At 39.1% G+C, this 23702-nt stretch overlaps 2 protein-coding genes across 3 annotated transcripts in view; one reads left to right on the top strand and one right to left on the bottom strand.

The window, feature by feature from the left end:
- The first annotated feature begins 322 nt into the window (after nt 1–322).
- Nucleotides 323–1919, top strand: LOC134213007 (zinc carboxypeptidase-like). The gene is made up of 5 exons (XM_062691451.1): nt 323–708; nt 763–1141; nt 1197–1284; nt 1345–1635; nt 1696–1919. The coding sequence occupies exons 1-5, from the start codon at nt 347–349 to the stop codon at nt 1887–1889; spliced, it is 1314 nt and encodes a 437-aa protein (XP_062547435.1). The 5' UTR covers nt 323–346; the 3' UTR covers nt 1890–1919.
- A 29-nt stretch (nt 1920–1948) lies between these two features.
- LOC134213004 (myosin-VIIa-like) overlaps nt 1949–23702 on the bottom strand; it is a 48686-nt gene continuing 26932 nt past the window's right edge. The window contains exons 8-13 of one of the 2 annotated variants that reach the window (XM_062691450.1): nt 12733–12930; nt 10874–12664; nt 10686–10801; nt 3358–3520; nt 2199–3296; nt 1949–2137 (exon numbers count right to left, since the gene is read on the bottom strand). In XM_062691450.1, the coding sequence (XP_062547434.1) occupies nt 1949–2137; nt 2199–3296; nt 3358–3520; nt 10686–10801; nt 10874–12664; nt 12733–12930 (3555 nt within the window). Of the gene's footprint in view, nt 2138–2198; nt 3297–3357; nt 3521–10685; nt 10802–10873; nt 12665–12732; nt 12934–23702 lie in introns of both variants that reach the window. The other variant, XM_062691449.1, reaches the window with a different exon arrangement.

Genomic DNA, 23702 nt, shown 5'->3' on the forward strand with positions numbered 1-23702 from the left:
CCACGAGATGTCTACAGAAGGCAAGCATTTTTTTTTGTTAAAACAACGTTTTTCCATCCGATGTTGTTGCTTTACACTAAGTAGAATTGATTATAGAATATAGTTGTTCTTTTTGATATATTTTAATATAAGGCATTTTTTTTCAATAACCTGCAGTCTTGTAAATGCGTTTGAACTTCTGACTTCTACTTTTCGACAAGTCTGTAATCGAAATATACCTAATTGAGCATATCACCAAATGATATGTTCCCAAATATTTCCCACACGTCATGTTTACACGTATTTCACACCCTTATCTCCATAGATTTACAACTGCTACTGATTGCCAATCATAGACAACAATCTAATGCCGTATATGCAAGAGTTCTATAAAAGGCTTACTCTAAGAGATCAAAATTACAGTGTCATACGAACTATGAACCGTGGAAGTCTTTTATTGCTCTTTGCTGTGGCTGTTTGTTCTGCCTTCGCAGAACAAGCTCGCTTCGATAACTATCGTGTGTATGAGGTATATGTCGCATCTGAGCAGCAACTAGAGACATTGCAGTATTTAGAAGATCGCCCGGATGGCTACATATTTTGGGATTCGCCTGTGCAAATCAACATGCAGCTAGAAATCGTTGTGCCTCCGCATAAGTACGCTGATTTCGAGGAATTGTCTAACAGGCTGAATCTGAAAACACGATTGATAATAAAGAATTTCCAACAGTAAGACCGATACTGAATATTAAACCTCATGATAATGCAAAAAGAGTCTTTCAGAGTTGTTGACGAAGAGCGCCCTGCAAAAAGTGCACGGAATTTCGGATGGACCGACTACTACTCCACGAACCAGATCTATGCTTGGTTGGACGAACTGGTCGGAAGATACCCAAATGTGCTGACCAAAACAGTTTACGGACAATCTTTCGAAGGCCGTGATCTGGTAGCTGTAAAACTGTCACAGAAGGCCAACAATCCAGGTATATTCATCGAAGCGAACATCCATGCTCGAGAATGGATTGCTTCAGCGACTGCCACCTGGCTTCTGAATGAACTGTTGACTTCCACCAGTGCATCTGTAGTGGATCTGGCTCAAAACTACGATTGGTACTTCATTGTAATGGCCAATCCCGATGGATACGAGTTCAGTAGGGATAGCGTAAGTTGTAAAGGTATTATATTATAGCGGCAAGTAAAATTGTCTTTCAAAATAGAACCGAATGTGGAGGAAAACTCGTCAGCCATCTAGTGTTTTGTGCATTGGAACCGATCCCAATAGGAACTTCGATTACAACTGGAGAAGTAAGTAGTAATGCTGATAATCAGTTATTGTGACCCACATGCTTCAAATCAAACTTTTAGATGGAGGAGCCTCAACGAATGCCTGTTCCGATACCTTCTCTGGACCGACCGCATTCTCCGAGCCAGAAACGCTGGCCATGGCCAATTATTACGCTACAGTTGCTGATAAAATTGATGTTCAATTTTCATTCCACTCCTATGGTCAGTACCTATTAACTCCGTTCGGATTTACTGGTGCCCCGGCTCCGGCCAACAATGCTGATCTACAGCAAATAGCTGCTAGAACTGCTTCTGCCATTCAAGCTACGTATGGTACTACTTACACTTACGGAAATAGTGCACAGCTTCTGTGTAAGTTTCTGCGTCATGCTTTGAATTTTGAACATAATCATTAATCAAATATGATTTCAGACGTCACCTCTGGCAGCACCAACGACTATTTCATGGGAGTCCATGGCACCAAGTTATCATACACATTCGAATTCCGCGACACCGGATCCACTGGATTCGTACTTCCAGCCGCCCAGATTATTCCAAACGCCGAAGAAACACTCAATGGACTGATCGCATTCGTAGCCGAAGCAAAGGTTTTGGGATACTTATAAATTTTTTAACTATACCTTTATTGAAAATAAAACCTAATGATAAACAGGAATAGAAAGATCTAGTTTCGTTGCGCTTGAGTTTTGAAGTGGCGAATGTAAGACGTCAAAAGGTCGTCCATTTTGTAGCCTTGTTTGGTCTCCAAAAGTAGTTTGGATGATCCCATCATGTTGCCAAACTTGATGTGGAAATAAGTATTTCCCGAACTCCAAAAATTAAGCTCCATGTAGCTATACTGCGCTAATAGGTCCTGAAAGTACTCAATATTTACAACTGGAATCAAGGAATTATTCGTATTACGCCAATCTTACTTTTGTGCGTGGATCGATCAAATTGAACCCTTGTTTATTGATAGCAATCAGCAGCGTTTCTGGAAGGTTTTGATCCGTAGTCTGTTTAGTAACAAAAAAAGTAGAACCAAACATGATAAAGTTGTGAACAATCTTAAGGAACTCCAACTTTGCCGTTGATTGACTTATTCCATTCAAGGAATTAACTCTAGCAACGATATCCTTTTTCCATTGATCAGCCTTTTGCATTCTGATGGCATCTTCTGGAACCAGCGATAACATCATTTCAGGGAATGATTTATGCAGTAGCTGTATGTCCGCCTCTTCATAAGTAGCCCAGAAAATGTACCCGGCCAGATCTATTGCCTCATTTTTGGATACTTTATAGTACCCCTGTAAAAACTTCGGCACCTCCTGATAGAAATAGAACATTTCATCTGCACATGGGTCCTTTCCTGGAACCACATTGATCCACAGCTTCTTCATGAAGAATAGCTGATACTCACACTGAATACGATTATCGTTTGACCTGGATGGAAGAGTTTCCCGTATCCATTCCATCAGTTCGTAGATAAAGTCGAAGATGAAGTACTCCTCCGGAATAGAGAACACCTTATCGCCGATCTTGATGAACAAACTAAAACCTTCACTTGACTTCAACTCCAACCGCTTGGTGATCGTCTGCACCAAGTCTTTGGTCTTGGTAGATGACTCTATCTGGAAAGCTTCATCCGTATCATCTGGGAAATAAACCTTATGATAGATTTCCACCGTTCGTACACGGATAGCTTCTACTTCCACTATGTAGGGAGGGTATTTTCTGTGACCAAGTTTCAAGGTTTTCTGAATTCTCTGGAGGCATTCTGTAGCGATTGGATGTTTTCTGGTCTTAAGGAACTCGAACAGTTCCTTCAGTACTTGTTGACTCGGAAGCATTACTCCGGTTGCGAGCCAAAGAAGATCCCAGCCACGTTCTTCACTGATCTGAATGTGGTTATCAGTGAGTTGCCGCATGATCTGGCAATATAGTTCATCTCTCAGAAGATCATCGCTCAATGCTGGACCGAAAATCATGTCTGTATCAACCATCTCACGTCCCTTTGGCAGGTCTCCCATGTACTGTAAATCAAATTGACAGTGTTTCAACTGTGTAAATGCTTGCCACATTTCACTACTTTACCTTCAAAATCCACGTGAACACTGCAACCGCCGTATCGGCTCTGGTTTTATCTTGATGTAGTTTCTGCAATAGCGGTGCTTTCATTGGCTCCCTAGTGTGCTTCCAAAGTTCCTCAGATGTTGATTTTCTAACACTGTTTAATGTTGCAGATGACGATGCCAAACTGGTGAAAGAAATAATAATTAAATTATTTATTTATTTATTTATTTATTTGTATTGAGCGATTCTAATGTAAAACATTTATCAGTGCCTAGCCCTGATGCGCATCGAAAAATATTGAACCCATATTTTGTATATAGGTTTTGGACTGTACATTTCCATTTAGTTTGGAAAAAAAAAATCATTTTCTCATATGAAGCCTTTACAGTCTTCGAATTTACGTAGTTTAAAGCTTCTTCAGTACCACTCGTTTAATTTAATTTATTTAGTTAACATCTAAACAGATAACAATTTGACGCCACAATACACGGTTCGAGGCCGCAGCTTTCCATACTCGCTTGTGCCCCACGCTCGCCAAGTCGTTTTGGTCAGCCCACCTCGCTCGCTACGCTCTACGTCTACTTATACCTGCCGGGTCGTAAGCAAACACCATTTTTGCAGGGTTGCTGTCCGGAATTCTTGCAACATGCCCTGCCCTTCATACCCTTCCAGGATTAACGATGCGAAAGAGAAAGAGCAGCACGTAATAGCAACGCTCGACAAAGCCTAAATTCGGGGCTGGACCTGCCTTGACTATTGGTGTGATCACGCAGCGTGGCAAATGGGGACTTTCTCTGCCAAATTCTATATTTTCTAATAAAATTAAGCCGTCAAACGTTCCCAGTCTGATTTGGGAACCAAAGATCAGAAATCTTTTCTGTTGAGAATTTCTGTAATGCCGTAACGGATATCTAAGTGGCAATAAATGGGATGTTCCTTAAATTATTGTCGTTATGGGTGACATTGGGCCAAAAACGAAAAATGTTTCCACTCTTAATTTTGGAAATGTGATGGTGAGAGGGTCATTGGAAGAGATGGAGATTGTGAGTGAAGTGGTTTTGTTTAGTATTTGATCAACTCAGTGGAACTGCTGAACCCCGATTCCAACCAAATTTGGAACACAAATTCTCCGTCTAATGTAGACGATATTAAACTGGATCAGAGTGTCACAAAGGGAGTGAGGAAGGTAATTATGAAACGAACAGTTTTGTATAACTTTTTAACGCATGGATCGATTTCAACCATATTTAGAATACGTTTTCTCTAGTAATTATATAGGTTGGGAGGGTCATTTGGAATACGAGAGGTAATTATGGTCAGGTGTTGTTTAGAAATCGACCAATTTAGTATAAAACGATCAATTTAGTATAAACGACATTCTGGCTAAGTGCCCGGCCCACCGCAGTCTTCTGATTTTCGCGGTGTGAATGATAGATGGTTTTCCCAACAGCTGATACAGCTCGTGGTTCATTCGCCTCCCCCACGTACCGTCCGCCATATGCACTCCACCATAGATTGTACGTAGAACTGCCTTTCGAAAACTCCCAGTGCACGTTGGTCCTCCACGAGTATCGTCCAGGTCTCGTGTCCGTAGAGAACTACCGGTCTAATAAGCATTTTGTAGATACAGTCCCCTCTCAACATCTCGATATTGAAGCGACCATCGAGATAGGGAGAGATCGAATGGAAGAAACATTGAAATGGGTACTAGATTCAAAAAAGCTCGTTACTATGAAAAACGACAACAAAATATATGTCATTTCTGGTTGTTGATGTGTTTGTTATTGTCTAAAAATGATCTAGCAGCCTAAAAATTTCAACATATCGACAGAAGGAGAGTGAATCCATAACAAAATATAATCAAACACATCGAGATAGAGAGATAGGGAGGATATCGAGATGTGGACAGCAAAAATGTAGATTGAAGGGACCAAGCAAACCATTGACATAGGGAAAGATATCAAGATATAGAACATCGAGTCGACTGTAGTCAGTTTGGTACGGCGGCGAACTCGATTTCCTGCCATGATACGTCTCCGAATTTCTCTGCTGGTATCGTTCTCGGAGGTCACCAGTGAGCCCAAGTACACGAATTCTTCAACCACCTCGATTTCGTCGCCACCGTTAGAAACTCGTGGTGGGTGGCTTACGTCGTCCTCTCTTGAGCCTCTTCTTACCATGTACTTCGCCTTCGACGTGTTGATGGCTAGTCCAATCCGTTTAGCTTCGCTTTTCAGTCTGATGTGGGCTTCCTCCATCCTCTCGAAGTTGCGTGCCATAATGTCAATGTCGTCGGCGAAACCAAATAACTGGACGGACTTCGTGAAAATCGTATCACCTGTGCCAATCCCTGCCCAGTGTTTTACTCCCTCCAAAGCGATGTCGAATAGCAAACACGAAAGACCATCACCTTGCCGTAATCCTCTACGCGTTTCGATGACACTCAAGTATACCCCTGATACTCGAAAAACGCACTTCACCCGATCCATCGTCGCCTTGATCAACCTTATCATCCAAACGGAAATCCGTTTTCGTGTATTATCTGACATAGCTGGTCCCGATCGATTGTATCATATACGGCTTTGAAGTCCATAAATAGATGATGTGTGGGCCACGTTGTATTCACGGCATTTCTGCAATACCTGACGTACGGCGATCACCTAGTCTGTAGTAGAGCGTTCACCCTTAAATCCCGCCTGGTACTGCCCCACGAACTCTTTTGCAATAGGTGCTAGTCGGCGGCATAACATTTGAGAGAGTACCTTGTAGGCGGCGTTCAGCAATGTGATTGTGCGGTAGTTGCTACAATCCAGCTTATCGCCCTTTTAGTAGATGGGACACACGACACCTGCGGCAGAGCCTCATCTTCCCAAACCTTGATAATTACCTAGTCCAGCCAGTGCCTCGCCACCGTGTTTAAACAGCTCTCCTGGTACTGAACCATCTGAGCCCTTCAATTGATTTACACCAACAATAGGTCACATATTCAGTATTCTTAGCAGACGATTATAGATGAGGTGGGACGGTCATTGGGAAAAGGGAAGGTGTGTGGGTGGTGTCGAGTGCGAGGTTATGCATGAGTATGTTATGCATAAAAACGCAAGACATAATGTATGTTAGGCATAATGGACGTTAGACATGATTTCAATTCCCCCATTCTTTGATTCATCCGTGGTTCTTTAGATTGTAAAATTCCCCACAAACTAATTACCCGAATTCCTTAAAATTTTCAAATCCTCGACAATAACATTCTCCCGAAAATAACATTTCCCCAAAAAGGACTTTTAAACAAAAATAATGTTTTTCCGAATATGGAATTTCTAAGAAAAAGACATACCCCTGAAGGAAGCCATAGCCATTGCCCGGCATAAGGCGATACTGGGATTGAACCCTTCTTTAAAAATAGGCCTTTTCCCGGAATAAGGCAATGGCGAATGTGTTTCCTTTTTACAAGTAGGTGTTTTCCCGGAATGGTGGGTTTGTTCCTTTCTTTAAAAATCCGTTCTCAAACGTGAAGTCTGTATGTCAAGTCAAACGATGAAGTATTAAAAACATAATACAATTACCCTGGTGACCAACTGGTTTTATCATATTCCGATTGTAAACAAAATGCGAATCAAACTGGCGATTCCGAGCAAGGTCGGGTATATACAGCTAGTTGAAAATAAACATCAGATTCGACAGCTTCGCTCTTCGCAAATATTGTTTTCGAAAACAATCAATCCGTAATCAAAATCCATTCAATACTTCACAGAAACTGATAATCATCTCTCTAATTACCTACCGTTTATTAATCTATATTTTTTATTAATCGTCATGCTTCGCGAAAGCCTTTTAATCCTTTTAGTAAAATGAGCGTTGCAATGGTGAAGAGGTGAACAACATATACGTACCGTCTACGGGGGTGTCATTGGGCCAAAATGTGGTATGCTCTAAGTAAATGTTACAAAGCTCTAGTAGTTAACATTGGATTCAAGTTTTAATTAGTTTGGTACAAGCTTGAATAATAAGTTTACCACAGTGTGGGGAAAAAATATTTAATGAGGGAAATTCTTCAAAGTTATATGTTGTTTAAAATTGGCCCATTCTCACCCCTCACAGGGGGTGACATTGGGCCAAGTACAATGTAGTTCAGCAGTGACGATTCAACGATTCAATCGTTCATTAAAAATAATTGCCTACATTACGGTTCTTACCAACTATGTATGTCAAATCAACCAAAGGCTTGGCCCAATCTCACCCCTTTTTAGCGTGCATTGCTCGTTGCTACGAAAAACCAGAACCGCTATATAAATATGCATAAAATAGATAAATAAAATAAAATCGATAAAACAACAAAAGATTGTCGTAACATGATAACCAGGTATCCATCGATCTAATAACTAGTTATGTAATAGATTTGTGGGGCATTACTGACACTATTTTAATACGGGTTCATTCAATCAATAGTTTTACATTCAAATTCCAAGCATTATGGTACGAGCACAATTAGTTCTTGGAGTTTGTTTTGTGATTTCCTAGACGTGAATTTTACTACAATTTTGAACCGTTTGAAGTTTTGATCAAAATTCGTAACAGTTTCTGAGATATTAGCAGTTGAAACATTTTTCGTTTTTGGCCCAATCTTGCCCCCTAGGCCCAATGTCACCCCGAACGACGGTACATATAATGAATGAATTTTTCATAGTAATGTGTTAATTAATGTGTTCGTTCACAAGTTATATAACGCTATTATCCTATTTCATACAGAAAACCTAATGTAGGATGATTTTTTCAATTGTATTCTAGAAAATAACTTTATTTTATTTTGCCGAATGTCATCCATTCTGAAGGGAGAGAATGTGCTAATTTTGAATTATGTATAATTTTGAAGAATTTTCCTCATTCATTAAATTTTCTTCAGACAGTGGTAAATTTATTAATTCAAGATTAAACCTATAGTTGTTGGTCTAGAAATGTTGGCTTCAAATATTGTAAGACTCTCCCAAACAACACAAACTCGTATATGATGCTAAAGGGGAGGTGGTGTACAAGTTGTATAAGAGAGTACGTATACTACTCTGCTTTGACATATGACTTATATGACATCATGTACGATCTTTTGTCGATTGGGCTCTAGCGGCAATGGAATTGATTCTCTAAAAAAAATGGAATAGGTTTACAATAAATTATTTTTATGTCCAAGCAATCGCTAGAACTGAAATATGGTCTTTCATACCGTTTCCAACTTCTATTGACGAATTTCGCGCCAAGTCTTCTATGGGGCTGGCAGCACCATCTCATAATCGAATGAAACTTGGTGGGCATACAGATATGGTATTTCTAAGGCACTCTGCATACTTAGTTTTTCAAAAATAGTCAAGAGTAACATTTGATGAGGGCCTAATTTTTTTTCATTGATTTTTTTAAAATCGATTTAACTCTAAAATGACAAAACTTACAGAAAAGTGTTGTATGGCGGACTGTCGTGAAATTCCCAAAAGTTTTTTGGAAAAATATCCAAAAAATTGTAAACCGATTTCTACACTGAAAAAAAAAATTAGTTTTAGAAATTAAAATCGATATTACATAAAAAACTCATCTTAGAAATCGATGAAATTTCTTCTGCAGATAGGTATTTCAATTATCTAACTTTTCTGGGAATAATGTTCCTGTTACATATTTGGGAATAATGTTCCTGTGACATATTTAAAGAAAAACTTTTTTTCCTTAAATATGTCACAGGAACATTATTCCCAGAAAAGTTAGATAATTAAAATACCTATCTGCAGAAGAAATTTCATCGATTTCAAAGATAAGGTTTTTTTGTAATATCGATTTTAATTTCTAAAACCAATTTTTTTCAGTGTAGAAATCGGTTTTTATTTTTTTTGGATATTTTTCCAAAAAACTTCTGGGAATTTCACGACAGTCCGCCATACAACACTTTTTGTAAGTCTTGTAATTTTAGAGCCACATCGATTTTTTAAAAAATCAATGAAAAAAATAGGCCCTCATCAAATGTTACTCTTGACAATTTTTGAAAAACTAAGTATGCAGAGTGGCTTAGAAATAGGGCACTGCTCAGAAGAATCTCTTTCTCTTTCGTTCTTCATGAAATTTGACGTTTACTGGCCTTGTTGTTTTCAATTTTCTTTGCAGCGAAAAAGAGACAAAGCAGTCCGTTCACTGCCGTATACCATATCTTATCCCACCAAGTTTCATTCGATTCTGAGATGGTGCTGCCAACCGCTGGTCGAGTTGGCGCGAAATTCGTCTATTGTACATCAACAACCATATTAGCTCTAGCAGGTAACTGTTAGAATTCGGAATGAGCGAAAAAAACTCGTGGCGAGTGCAGAGGTGTTCTCGGCTTGCAGTGGGCGAGTGATTGCATCATCAATTCCTTCCCATCCCCGATAGATAGTGACGACGTGGCCAGCGCCGTTACCGACCATTCAAAAATATACTAGAGCTCTCGGACTGTGCAAATTGAGGTTGGAGAGCAAATCCCATGCTCCAATCCATTGGTTCCCTGTGCAATTGCGATTCGTCTGGTCAATCACGGAGTAGAAACTACGAAATGTACGGTCATCATGCAATGCTCATGCTGACATTTCAAAACTGAGTTTCTGCAAACATGATTCTTGCCAAGATCTCAGTAAATGTTCGGTTGCTGTGATTAGAAAAATATATATGTTGCTGATAATCAGGAATAAATGACATTCTATGCAGAAAATAATTTTTGAAATTTACTTTGTTACGACACAGCCGCTACTCGCATATCAGTCCCATTTCGGTTTTCGCCACTTTTGAGTTAACACCGTGAATAGCATTTAATTGTATCATACTTCCACATAACATGATAAAAAATGAGACTTTGTTCGGGAGAAATGTGAAAAAATACCAAACCAACCTTGTCCCATATTGAATGTACCCGCATACCAGTCCCATTAAGAATTTACATAAGTGGATTGCTCCAAATTTTATTATTTTTTCATTGATTTGAATCGTTTTGCATTAACTCATTGAATGAGGAATGACTCAGCAAAATTTCAACCAGATCGCAGAATGTCTGAATTTATTAGATTTTTCGAAAGTTTTGCATGGAAAATGCGTTTTGAGACTTCATCGGCTATTATCTCAGTATGCGAAAAACCAATACGGGACTGATATGAGAGTACCGGCAGACAGTACCTACCCGATTTTGCGAATTTAAAAAATCTTAGTGTGTAGCAACCACTATTTTTTATTATGAAGTTGCGACGTTGTTCAATTGTGAGCAACAAACAAATTTGTCATAGCTTTCTTGTATTACTGTAAATTTTTAAATAACCGCAGAACTGTTTGAACTTATATAACTTACGTACCTGATCGGTGCTCTGAAATATTCTGAAGCGTATCTCTGCAAAGTGTACATTCGCCTTCTTTGAATTGTGTTGTAATTCGGAGTGGCATGCTTCCTAGGTTTAAGCACACCTTCTCTCTGTAATGATAAATACATGCAGAATTACAAAACCACCATGCATTGCGCTGCACCCATAGAAAAATCACTTACTCTATAATGACTCAATACAGTTGCTGATGGAGGCATGATGGTTGGTAATACGTAAATAACTTCAGTCGGGAAGTAACCGGTTTTTCCATTCGACTCTCCATAACCCCAAGTGGCGTCCTCGGCCAAAATCGATTCTCCCGTGAATCCTTGTCCCAGTGTTACTAAATCACCTTTCAGCAAGCTCAACATCGATTCCGTTTGTTCTTCGCTACTGTGGGTACGAACAGCCACCGCATATATACTTCTATTACGCAACTCCCTCAAAATGTAATTTACTAGATCAGTGAGAGGCTTTGCCTCGAACGATTTGAACACATAGTCTTCCTTTTGGATAGTACTAATGTAGAGCGTCCCGACTTCACTTGAATCACCACCTTCATCGCCTTCCATTTGAACGATTTCCGGATACGATAGTTCCACTAAAACCTGTTCCTGATCATCGACAAAGTAAACGCCAGACCAATTAACCGCAATCATCACATTACTGGACGGGAGTTTAGTTCCATCAGTTTGAACAGCTTCATAAAATCTCGAAAACATCATACCCCATGTAAGTTTGGCAAACAGAACAATGTCTTCCTTTGCAACTATTCTCTGTAAGCCTTCCTTTACACAGCGGCTTCTTTTGAATGCCATTTCAATCAACTGCAACCAACGGGCTGTAGTATCTGGTCTAATTAGGTTCCTTGGCAAATAATCCTTCAAACGCTCTTGCAGTGTCTTTACATTCATCTCATGTCCGTATTCTGCGTAGTACTGCAAAGCTACCAACATAGCAATATCTTTATCGGAAGTGCTAATCAGCTCCCCTAGGTTGAATCCCCGTACAATCTGAGCGTAGATCAAATTAGTAGCAACCGCATCAAAAGCTGGATCATGCCACGGTACAAACATTTCCTTTCGGAAGAATATCTTCCAGACAGCATTGCGTTCATTTCCTCCCTGCTCTTTCTCATACTGCTCACAATTAGATATGGCATCCATAATAAACTCTCGTCCGCTTTGTAACGGCAAAACTTTATCTTGTAGCATCACAAAAATAGAGAATCCGAAGTCATCCTTCAATCCAATGCCATTCGCTAGCTTTGCACACATCTCTTCCGCCGTCGTAGCTGAATCGATGTCTACATTCCTACTAGAACCATCCATCATTGTGACGGAAACCACTATCGGCTTCTTGGTTTTGGTAGTCTGCAACTCCAACCAAGATGGAGGCTGTCGCCGAGCTCCATTCTGAACCGTTCTATCAAGTCTGTGCTCACAGAACGGAGCATACAACTGGGGACCTTCGCGAATAAAACATCTCAAATATTTTTCAAACCGTGTCGATGGTGGAAAGCACCCAACGCACAGTGACAATAAGATCCACCCTTTTGCATATGACGTAGAGCTCGGATTGTTCATCAGTTGCTTGCAAATCTGACAGTAGATCTCATCTCTAAGCTGCTTGTTCAGAATACCATGCCCAATTATAAAATGCAGCTTGTCAAGGTTTGAGCTTCTATTGTTTAAAAATTCCTGATAATCCGAAATTTCATCCGTATTCTCAACTATCGCTTTCAGCTCAGACGGTATCTTTGTTTTCCGTTTCAACGTTCGGTGAATCAACTTCCGCTCGTGCTCAGATAGCTTTTGCTGAAAAGCCTGAAAGTCTTTTGTTTTAGCGAAATTGCGCCCCAGCGTGACGGTCAACTTCTGCATAACGGGCCTGTTTTTAGCTTGCTCATTATCTTCTTCGTATCGCGCCTCCGCCATATCGCCCATGAAACGTAGAATAGTAATCCATAGTGCCTGTGCGTTCCAAAAAAAAGCATTATCACGCAAAAATCGCGCTACAGAATTCACATTTGGCTACTGACCTGTGCAGAAATGATGTCGGCCGGACTGGGTAAGTCTAACAGCGAGGATTTAAGCTTGCGCTTGCTGAACTGATAAGACGCATTGTTGGCGAAGTACGTGGCCGCGTACTTGGCAAAGTTATAGTCGGATAAATCCTCGCGGTAGGGAAAATTTTCACCATTGGCAAACGAGACGGTTTCTGCGGGGACTTCGTCCTGCTGCTGGAGGAAAATGAGTTATCGTACTGAAGAGTGTAATTGTGAATTATGAACAATAATGATGCATGTATCATGGAGGACGTGTAAACATTCAATGAAGCGCTAAATTTTAGGTAGGTAAATATTCACAAATGATTCTAGTGTAACCTTGTAAGTGGAGGCGCATAATGCTAATTCGATCGATTCTTCATCAGATGGGAAAGAATCTGGATCTCCGGGTATCATTCTCATAAAATGGCAAAGCCTTCAGTAGAAATGATAATATGAAATGATAGGCCGTGCATTTTCTAGTGAAGGGTATAAAACAGGCCTGCCCAACCTTTTCAAGCCACGGGCCAATTTTTGAAATTCACAGTTGCTGGCGGGCCAGAAAATATTTTGTACATTACTTTTTAAATATGTAAAATACAATCATTGTTTTTTTTCAGAAAAACTAAACACGATTTATATGCGTTCAAACAATATTTTTTGTTTATTTTGTATTAGTCATTGCATTAGAGATCCATTTGAAACATTAAATTAAATTATTTACAACGTTTACCGGATGTTAAAAAATGGAAATTTCGTTAGCACATTTGCATGAACTGTTTTCAACAGGATGAAATAAATGTACCAGATTTCAGCAACCCACTGTGCCAAGAGTCATTAAGATGTTTGGCGATATCTGCTAGAAAAGTCATCACTCATCTATTCAGAATCATTCAGCTCGGGCAGTGGTTTCCTTTATCTTGTAGAAAATAAATAGTGCAATTTTCATTCGAAAAGAAAACAATTTCTCAACCAAGACTTAGTCAATGAAATTCGCAATAATACAGCAAGTCTCCGTATTCTGCTTTCATTTCCGTCAACATAATTTATAATTGGTGGGGGTTGAATTCCCTTGAAACATTGATAAAGTTAATTGTCTTAATAACGAGCGTCAATACTTGAGGAATATTGATCGTTTTTGCCTATCGATTTTTTTTGGTGCAATGGCAGGGAAATATCGCCGTACCTATGTGATTACTTTCCCTTGCTTAGAATTATCACAAGGCCATTATTCTTTCCTGTCATTGCTGGTGCTCCATCATCGTAAGGTCACTTAAGTTTTTGGAAGATAAAAAAGATCCTTTACACAGGTCTTAACAGCTTTAAGGTTTTTCCCGTTAGTTGTTCCCTGCATTGAGAAATCATCATCAAAGCCGCCAATTTCTCTGTCATTTGAAAATGACCTTATGAAGACAGCCACCTTTGCCACGTTTTTCACGTCAGTATTTTCATCGTTTGCGAGAGAGTAGAATATGAAACAGGCGGCTTTTTCACGTAACGTAGCTTTCATATCTTCTGCGAGAACTTTTACTCTTCATCGTATTCCGCACAAACTAATGCTACTGAAGGAGGTTGTTTCCTTAGGACACAATGTGAGCAACAACCGAAATTCATTCCTCAACAAGTTCTCTGTCCTGGAAAGGTTGATCCGTTTTGCAAAAAATTATTAACTGCAAAAATGGCCCGTACTGCATTTTCTGACTTCGTTTTAGCTTGAGTAAAGAGAGTTTGTTGCTTTAAGGTCACTCCTGACAGAATCCAAGTTTCAAAGTGCTCGCGTTTTTGAGGGCACACCACTCGATACGGAAGCAACGCACAACTGTCATTTTTATTTTTTTTTGCGACGCAGCAAAGCTAATAATCCATTGGTACAATTTGAATCAACAAATGAAAATTTAAATTGAAACCTTTGAAGTTCTATAAACTTTTGTTTCCTACTTGAGCGCTTTCATACCATATTTCATAGAATGCTTGGATCCAGCTTTTTACGCAGGTCATGCTATAAATTTTGAATCACCCCTTCTGACGTTTGCTGTGTCCACTATAATTTTTATAATTTCATCAAAGTATGCTTTGTTATTTTGAAAAATATTGTTTAGGCATGGAAACGTCAACTTGTTTATTCTTTTCATATTCTATTTCAATTTGATCTAATTTGATACGTTTTAAACGATTTTTTTCTTTTTTAGCCTATTCAAGAGCTACTGACCTCGTACTATTATTGAGCACCCTTGGAGCAAGTCATGGCGGAACGGTATCAGACTTCAATCTTTAAAAAAAGGCGCCCTCAAAATATTGCAACATTGTTTCAACTCGCAACTAACTAATTATGCAAAGATTTTCTTCACGTTAACCTCGTCAGATCGATAAATTCATAACTTTCCTGAAAATCTACTGTTTCTGAAAATCTACTACTAATACATATTACTAAGTCGAGTAGCGCACGAGTCGTTATTTTGGCGATTGCTCATCGTTCGACGTCACTAGGGACGCGGATTTCAAGGATGGTCGAAGGGTACGAGTACGATGGTTTCGAATGGTGCTTTTCTGTGAATGCCATTTGCCTTTAGAGAATGCCGAAGACTACCCAAATTTGAAGAGCAAACTTATCTCTCAACTGTAGGCACGTTTGGCCCTTTTACCTCGTTCTGGAATTGATTAAAACAAGACATATTCTATTCATGAGATCATTTAGACAGTAATCGCAACAATGGTTGGTAATCTTAATCTCCAGAGTGAGGTGGTCTACAATTTACGTGAATGTGGTATCTGATGCTGTTCAGCGCATATAGTGTTCATGCAGTGGAACGCGGAGAACGTCGATTTTCGATAACCGATTTTTGTAAGCGATTTAATTTTCCAGCTACATATGTCAGTTCTAGAGACTTATTCGAATAACAATGATGGGTTGCCAGAATAAAGAGCATTTCTTATGAATCCGGGGAACTGATTCGAATAGAAGTCGTAGAGCATACACTGTATCATAGGTAGTGTGTTTGTACGCTTTTCCAATACCTACATATGTGCAATTCGGCTGCAGCAAATCTGAAAAGAATAATTATTATTACGTACATATTATTAACCTGAAATACCGTGAGACGGAATAAGCTATCGAACATTTTGACAAATTGCTAAACATACTTTTATTCAAAGGTGACTATGATGCTCTGATAAAAGTAGTTCACGGCATCTGTCAGTTTGAATCACCCCTTCCCAGATTTATGGCTAGCGTAAAAAGCTGGATTCATTCAATATAGAAAACTTTCCGAACAAATTAAGCAAAACAGCCTTCCTTTTTTCAACGTGAACATCATCATCTGACCAATCTTTATGTAAAACGTGATGTTCCATATCAACCTCTTGTATCTTGGGGTCACTTAATGCAATCATTTCAAATTATGTAAAATATTTTCATTTCAAATTCAAATTATTGATTTTGCAGCGCGAGCTTTGTTTTAAAAATTACATATTTAATAATGAATAATTTAAAAAACTTCTCGATCCAGGTAGAAAAGCTGGCGGGCCGATTATGAGGTCATTTTTCTTACACGTCGCGGGCCACTAAAATGTAGCTGAGGGCCGCATCCGAGCCGCGGGCCGTACGTTGGGCAGCCCTGGTATAAAACAATGAAAGATAAGGGAGAACACAGTGCAGTTTCCGTGGAAATTAATAGAATTCTCCGTGAAAATTTGTATAATTTCCCATGATAAACGGATGGGTGTGAATCATTTGACATGACGTCATTTGGCATAACGGCCATGTGGCATAATTTTGAACTGCAACAAAAGAGCGGGTAATTTGGCATAACGGACATAATTTGGAAATGTGAAAGAGAAAGGATTTATTGATGTATTATATCACATAGATAAAGTAAATCGAGGATAGGTTCTTATAAATTTAGACTGCTGGTAGACATTTTTCGGAAGGACTGACAAACGGATCTACAGAACTACTTCCGAGGAAGGGATCACATCCATCATTGACTTATTCAACGCAAACGCCTACCTCCAAATAATGGAAAAACAAATGTTGATGCTTGATGCTAAACAACCACCTACTCTTGAAGAAGGGATCAAATCCAACATTACCTCAATCCAGGCAAACAACTACATCCTAAGAACAATTCAAATCCACCATTGCCTTACTGTATGCAAACTGTTACTTACCAAAAAGAAATACCTTTACGTTATTTCGTTGCCGTTAAAGGTGTACACACCGCGGAGATCGTCCTCGGCGGAGATCTCTCTATAGAAATACGTGGGGATTTTGTTCGGTATTTATTTGCGAAATTCTTCGAAATTTCCTCGGGAAACATTTCGAAAATTCCTCGGGAAACCCTTCGGAATTTCTTTGGAAAACTCTTTGAAATTTCCTGGGGAATCATTTCCGAATAACCTGGAAAATTCTTCGGAAACGTTTCGAAATTTACTCTGGAAACGCTCCACGGGAAGCTTTTGAACTTCCTCTGGAAACGCTTAAGAATTTCGTCAGGTATGAATTTCCTCGGAAAACTCTTCATAATGTATTCGGGATACCCTTCGGAAATTCCTTTGAAAACTTTTCAGAATTCTTTTGTAAAATGCATCGGAATTGCCTCGCGAAACGCTTCCGAATTCTCTGGGGAAATTATTCAGGTTTTATTTCGAAAATTCTCCAGGAAGCGCTTTGAAATTTCCTCGGGAAACTATTAGGGACTTTCTCGGAAGACTCTTCGGAATTAAATCGGGCAGCACTTTGTAATTTCTTTGGATAGGAATTTTGCGGAAAGCTCTTTGGAAATTCCTCGGGCAACTCTTCGGATTTTTTTGGGAAACTCTACAGAATCTTCTCGGGAAACGATTCAAAGTTTCTACTGGAAACTCCTTGAAAATTCCTTGAGCAATTCTTTGAAACGTCCTCAGGAATCGCTTCGGAATTTCTTTTGGAAACATCGGAATTTCTTCGAGGAATGCTTCGAAATTTCTACGGAAAATTCTTCAGAATCAAATCAGGCAGCGCTGCGAAATTTCCTCGGAATTTCCTTCGGAAATTCTCCAGAATATTTTTGGGAAACTCTTCGAAATCTTTTTGTTGTTGCAGCTTTCTCCCCTTCATCGGCCAGGAAGTCCACCCACACTCGCTTGTCCCGTTTGCAGCAGCGTTTAACTTCCTTCTCTAGAACCGAATACCGTTGACGGGACTCGTACTTGGCGTCTCTGGTTCTTGCCCGCTCTATCACGGCCATTGCTTCTCTACGCTCCTGCGAGGTTACATCCGTAATCCATTCTTTTCGCTGAGTTCGCAGCTCACTTGTTTCGATAAAAGCATTCTTGATGGCCGTCCACTGCTCTTCTACGCTGCCACCTTCCGGAACACCCGCTGCCCGAGTTCCAAGTTCTTGAAATTCCGAGCAAACGCCTATTTTTAAAGAAGGGATCACATCCACCAGTTTTTTAATCCAAGTAAGGTCCTATACTTTTAAAGAAAGCATCAAATCCACCATAGCCTTAATCCGGATAAGTGCCTACCTGAGACGCGACTTGCAAAGTCGCTTCTTGTTTGACCATGGGTTTTCAAACCGCAGGGAACCGCAGCGACAATCGTCCTCTATCCAGGGGTATTGTGCATCTCGATTCGAACGTAATTCTATCGAGTCGAACATGTTTGCCATTATGGGTTTCGATTCGATCTCGAAAACGACTCATCGTTCGAGTATGCTCGAGGAGGTACAAGAATAACGAGATGTTTTGGCAATATGGAAACTCGTTAGCACACTGAAAAACGACTCAAGTCGAATGAAAAACACTCGTCACCTTTATAGCTTTCGAATGTTGTTCGAGAGTTATTTCTTGCTGAAAGTTTTCAATTATATTTGTTATTATTTCTCTACGGGAAGAGAATAAATGTTTTATTATTGTCTCTTGAGGAAAAGAATGTCATTAGTATACCTACTTTTATAGTTTCCAGACAATATGCAATCTCTAATTATCTTGAAATCCGCGTAAAAACGACTTCAACTAAAATCGGTTTTTTGAATCGCGTGAAAAATCTATGAGGAAAATCTGCGTATAAACGTGTATATTCCAAAATCTACGTAAAATAGATGAGTTAAATTTAAAAAAAAGCGCGCATGGGATGACCCGAGTGCATTCAACTACCCAACTAACAATTTTGGAGCTAAAAGCTTCAACTTCTAGCCTTTGGCTGTATAATATTTGAATAAAAGCAGCCAATGCTGAATAAATGAAAAGCCTCTGCAAATAATCCCTACAACTTCAACTCAACTATTACCCAAATATCTATCAGCTAGTCATTTTTTATCGTTTATGCAGCTTTCATATAGTCATAAAACAGCTCTGTCTGAATTAGCAACAAAGCTTATCGGTTAAGAGCTCATGTATGTAACTGAGTTGCTTGTTAGCAACTTCCCATATTACGATGAGTAGCATTCACAGCGAAAACGTTTTCGCTGTTGTTATAGCACTAACAATATAGCGTAATGACGCTATAAATGAACTAACGAAGCTTTAAGGCAACTTTAGTATCTTTGAAGATTACTCAACGTTTAAGTAAACCTTATACTGCTTCTTTTAATAGCTTATCAGTATGGAACGTCAAAACCGCAATGTTTACATTTGATTTTTGTTGCCGGAGCTGTGTATGAGCTATTGATTTCTATAATGCAGCTACAAAGGTATTCACCTGCTCTTATAGCAACTGACAAAGCGCTGTCATTAATGCTAACAGATAGTGTAAGAAAACAGGCCATTTAGAAGCAATATTTCTGTTGACGGCTACTGTTAAACGATTAGCAGCAGAGTAGCATCGTTTAGCAATGTTGCCTAAAAACAATTTCATCGATTGATGATGCATAAAAGTTAGCCAACAGAACATGCTGATAGATGTTTGAATAATGGTTGAAATAATACTGAAAGCATAATTTTTAAGCTTATGTGCTGAAAGCAGCATGTAGGCCTCTTCCTAACGTTTATACAGCATGAATCTGAAAATAGCGTTAGTAAAACAACCTATGGGGTATGCGAAGAAGCACATCCATAATTTTCTTTGTTATTTACATATGTCAAAGTGACGGTGATGACAAAGCAGCAGCCATTGAATCAGGAGATCAGGAGTTCGAATCTAGATAGCAACAAAATTGGTATTTCACAAATAAAAATTAAATAAACTCCGAAATTTAATCTCCCTCTTAAATAATATTTAATCAAATTGAATTCAGTGGCTGTATAAAACTTATTTAACAGATTCAAAAAATCTGAATAAGCGCCATTGAAGCGAATTATATGACTAAATGGTTTAGTAAAGATTGAGACAAAATTGTGTAACATGCTGTAAAGTAGTTGTGCAGACACGTCAAAAACAGCTGAATAGATTCGCCAGATTTGCTGGTAAAATCATTGAATAGAAGTTCTTGATCATATGTATAGCACACATATTCAGCTTGAAGCCGTATAGACGAGTTGAAATAACATTTACATTGACATTAAATGTTAGTTGGGTAAAATACATGGAAACATCAAAGTAATTTATTATCGAATCCTTCTTTAGCTTTAAATTATTTAGCTCAAATTTGGATCTGTGGCATACACTCGAATATAAAACTTATAATTTGTGTCGTAACAATATCGTAAATTGCGAAAACATGTCATTTTCAACATGTCATTTCCAACAGGCAACATGCTACACGCAGATGAAATTACTCTTATTCTCTCTGTTTACTCACATTCGCCATGCGCTGAAGGTTGTCTCTCCAGCGGGCGGCATACTAAACACGGAGACAGCTATCTCTTATTCTCTCTGTTTACATTTCGTTTGACAGACCATACTCGATTGAACTAGTACAGCAGCATTCGAAATCTTGTACTGCTACTGAATGAAGTCGAACGAAATAGATAATGCCGCAATTTTTCGAATCGAATCCAAAAACTTACGAATCGAGTGATTCGATTCGAGATCCGCAATGTCACCCCAGTATTTTGCGCTCGATAATGGCGGCCGAGTGAGTGCCCTTTTGACATTCAAGAGGTAGAAAATATTTACATATTTCAATTACAGTAGGCCTTGATTCATTGAAAAACTTTGGCACTCACCCGGTATCAACAAATAAACAAATGTCAAGTACTTCTTCTATGTTGTTCAAGGATTTGGTACTTTTTTCATCCTTTTTTATAATATTCTCTTTTCTAGGAATGAAACCACAAGAAATTGACAAATCAATGGTGATTATAATATGTTTTTCTAAGGGAAAAAAAATTGAAACCGGACACCTGCGTGAGGCGATAGTCAGGTAGTATCAGGCTGGGTTCACAACGCTGGATGCATTCAAATAAACTCCGTTTCCCCTATCCAATCGCCTCCGCCCCCCAATCAAGCAATACTTTAAAAGGGGACTTTTAAGCATTACGCTCAATGATCTGCGTGCACACTGCACATCGACACATCTTGTACTCTCCCCTTTCCCACTGACTGTACGCAATAACATTCCGACAGATACTGCCACAATACTCCTCAAGCAGAGCGGCGGAAGTATCCTTACAGCTGCTGACTGACACTTACTGATCCTTAGACCTGTTACAATTGACATGCTACGAACCATTAATAACTGCATAAAGTCATTGTGCTGATATTTGTCACGGGATTCATTAAAGGGTTTCTATCACTAATTACCTACATAAGGTCAAATTTGGCCTTTTTCAACCTTACGGTGAGGTGCTTAAGCCTTAAGTCAGTCAGGATACTACAGGTACAGGATACGCCGCTCTGCTTGTGGAGTATTAGGGCACAGGTGATGCCAGAACGTTATTGTGCACAGTCAGTGGGAAAGGTGGGAGTATAAGAGATGTCGATGTTCACGTAAAGCATTGAGCGCAAGTGTAAGTATTGCTTGATTGCGGCTTGTCTTGTTGATTTAATTGTTGCTTCATTCCTAGAAAATAATGAAATTTACCAAAAAAAATTACCAAATGGTGGAATAACGTAAAATAAATACCTGACATTTGTTTGTTGATACCGGATGAGTGCCAATGATTTTCAATGAATCAAGGCCTACTGTGATTGAAATATGTAAATATTTTCTACCTCTTGAATCTCAAAAAGGCATTCACTCGGCCGCCATTATCGATCGCAAAATACTGGATAGAGGACGATTGACGCTGCGGTTCCCTTTGTTATTGTCCCCAAACATGTTGGGTACCTATCTGTCAAAACGTACTGATTTTTCCTTCGTTGACATTTAGTGCCCTATCCTTGCCAGCAAAAGATGTTTCGCCAGTGACGACAGCGACAATCTTCCTCTATAGTTTATTACCTCTATTGTTTTCAACTGTTTCACCTACGTCCCGTGTCAACACTGATAATAATAAAAGTGTTTCCAATTCGCGAATTTGTAAATTTATTCTCATAATGATTTTTATATCGGGAACAAAACATACATTTATAAATAATTAGAATATGAAGCTAACCAACTGATTTGGGTACTCGTTAAAGTGAAAAAAGCTTCGTAAAATAAAAATCGAAATACCTACTTCATATAGGATACTTTCATACATTATCACAAGATCATTTGGCCAAATAGGACATTTGGCCTAATAGGTCATTTGGCCGAATAGGTCATTTGATCGAATAGGTTATTTGAAATAGGGTGTGACTTACTTCCCACTTCTCACTGTGAAAAGTGAGTAGTGCGAAGTGGGTAGTGAGACGTATCATTACTAACTTCTCATTTTTCGAGAAATTAGGAGTGAGACGTAAGAAGCCTCACTACCCACTTCACACTACTCACTTTTCACAGTAAGAAGAAAGAAATGAGGAGTGAGATATTACGTCTCACGGTCTTACTACTCACTTCGCGGTTCTAACTTTTTACAGCGAGAAGTGAGAAGTGAAAGGTCTCACTTATCACTCCTCATTTTTCTCTTTTTACTGTGAAAAGTTAGAAGTGCGGAGTGAGTATACACAAAAAAAATCGTTGGTGAAAATAAAAGAATCGTTGGTAAAATTAAGAAAATGAGTTAGTGATTTTCAGTAGAAAGTACAGAATTGTTAAATTTACCAATGAATCGCCTGCTTTGAGCGTAATTACAGCGGCACACGAGGAGTTAACTTTCTGAAATCAGTATGGCGAAAGGCATCTAAGGTTCGATTTCTCAAAATTAAGCACTTTCATCGAAAAAATATTTGGTAGGCGTAGTAGCGGACACCTTCCTAAATAACCGGTACCAAATAGTTTTTCATGAAAAGTTCCTAATTTTGAGAAAACCCGCGTTAGATGTCTTTCGCCATACAAATTTCTGGCGGTTAACTCGCGCTGGCTATTTGCGCATATACTATAGCGCCTGGATGTGGAAGCGGCGAGTAGAAAATCAGCCACTGCCAATAATTCATTGGCAGAAACCAACTTTTTGTTAAAACAAGAGTTCTCCTCTCAAAATTAACTGCTTTTTCTCTATTTGAATCAACTAGTTTCTTTCAAAACAACAATATATTTATCCTTTCATATTGAGTTACAATTGGTTAAAAATTGAATTATTTTATTTTCAAAAAACATGTTTATTTAGTTTATTATCTCATTTTTATTTATTCACATAACATGGAATGTGCGTATTAAGCGTTGGTCAATGGAAATGGCATTGAAAAGTCAGTACGGGAGAATACACCGTGATGTCGTGTACCTCCCAGCCTACGATGAACATACGGCCGGTCAACCCAGTGGTCAGCCGTGATTAGAATTGGTATGCACAATGGTGTCAGAAGTTGTTCGGAATGAACGCGTTTATGATCTTGTCCACGATCGCAGTTCTTTGAGCCCAGCTCTCCCTTTGCGCAGCTACCTCTGCATCGAATTTCGCACGGGTTGGTATGCACAATGGTGTCAGAAGCTGGTCGGAATCAACGGGTTTATGATCTTGTCCACGATCGCAGTTCTTTGAGCCCAACTCCCCCGTTGAGCAGCTACATCTGCATCGCA

This window comes from Armigeres subalbatus, chromosome 2 (genome assembly GCF_024139115.2).
Source record: "Armigeres subalbatus isolate Guangzhou_Male chromosome 2, GZ_Asu_2, whole genome shotgun sequence".
Classification (NCBI taxonomy): domain Eukaryota; kingdom Metazoa; phylum Arthropoda; class Insecta; order Diptera; family Culicidae; genus Armigeres; species Armigeres subalbatus.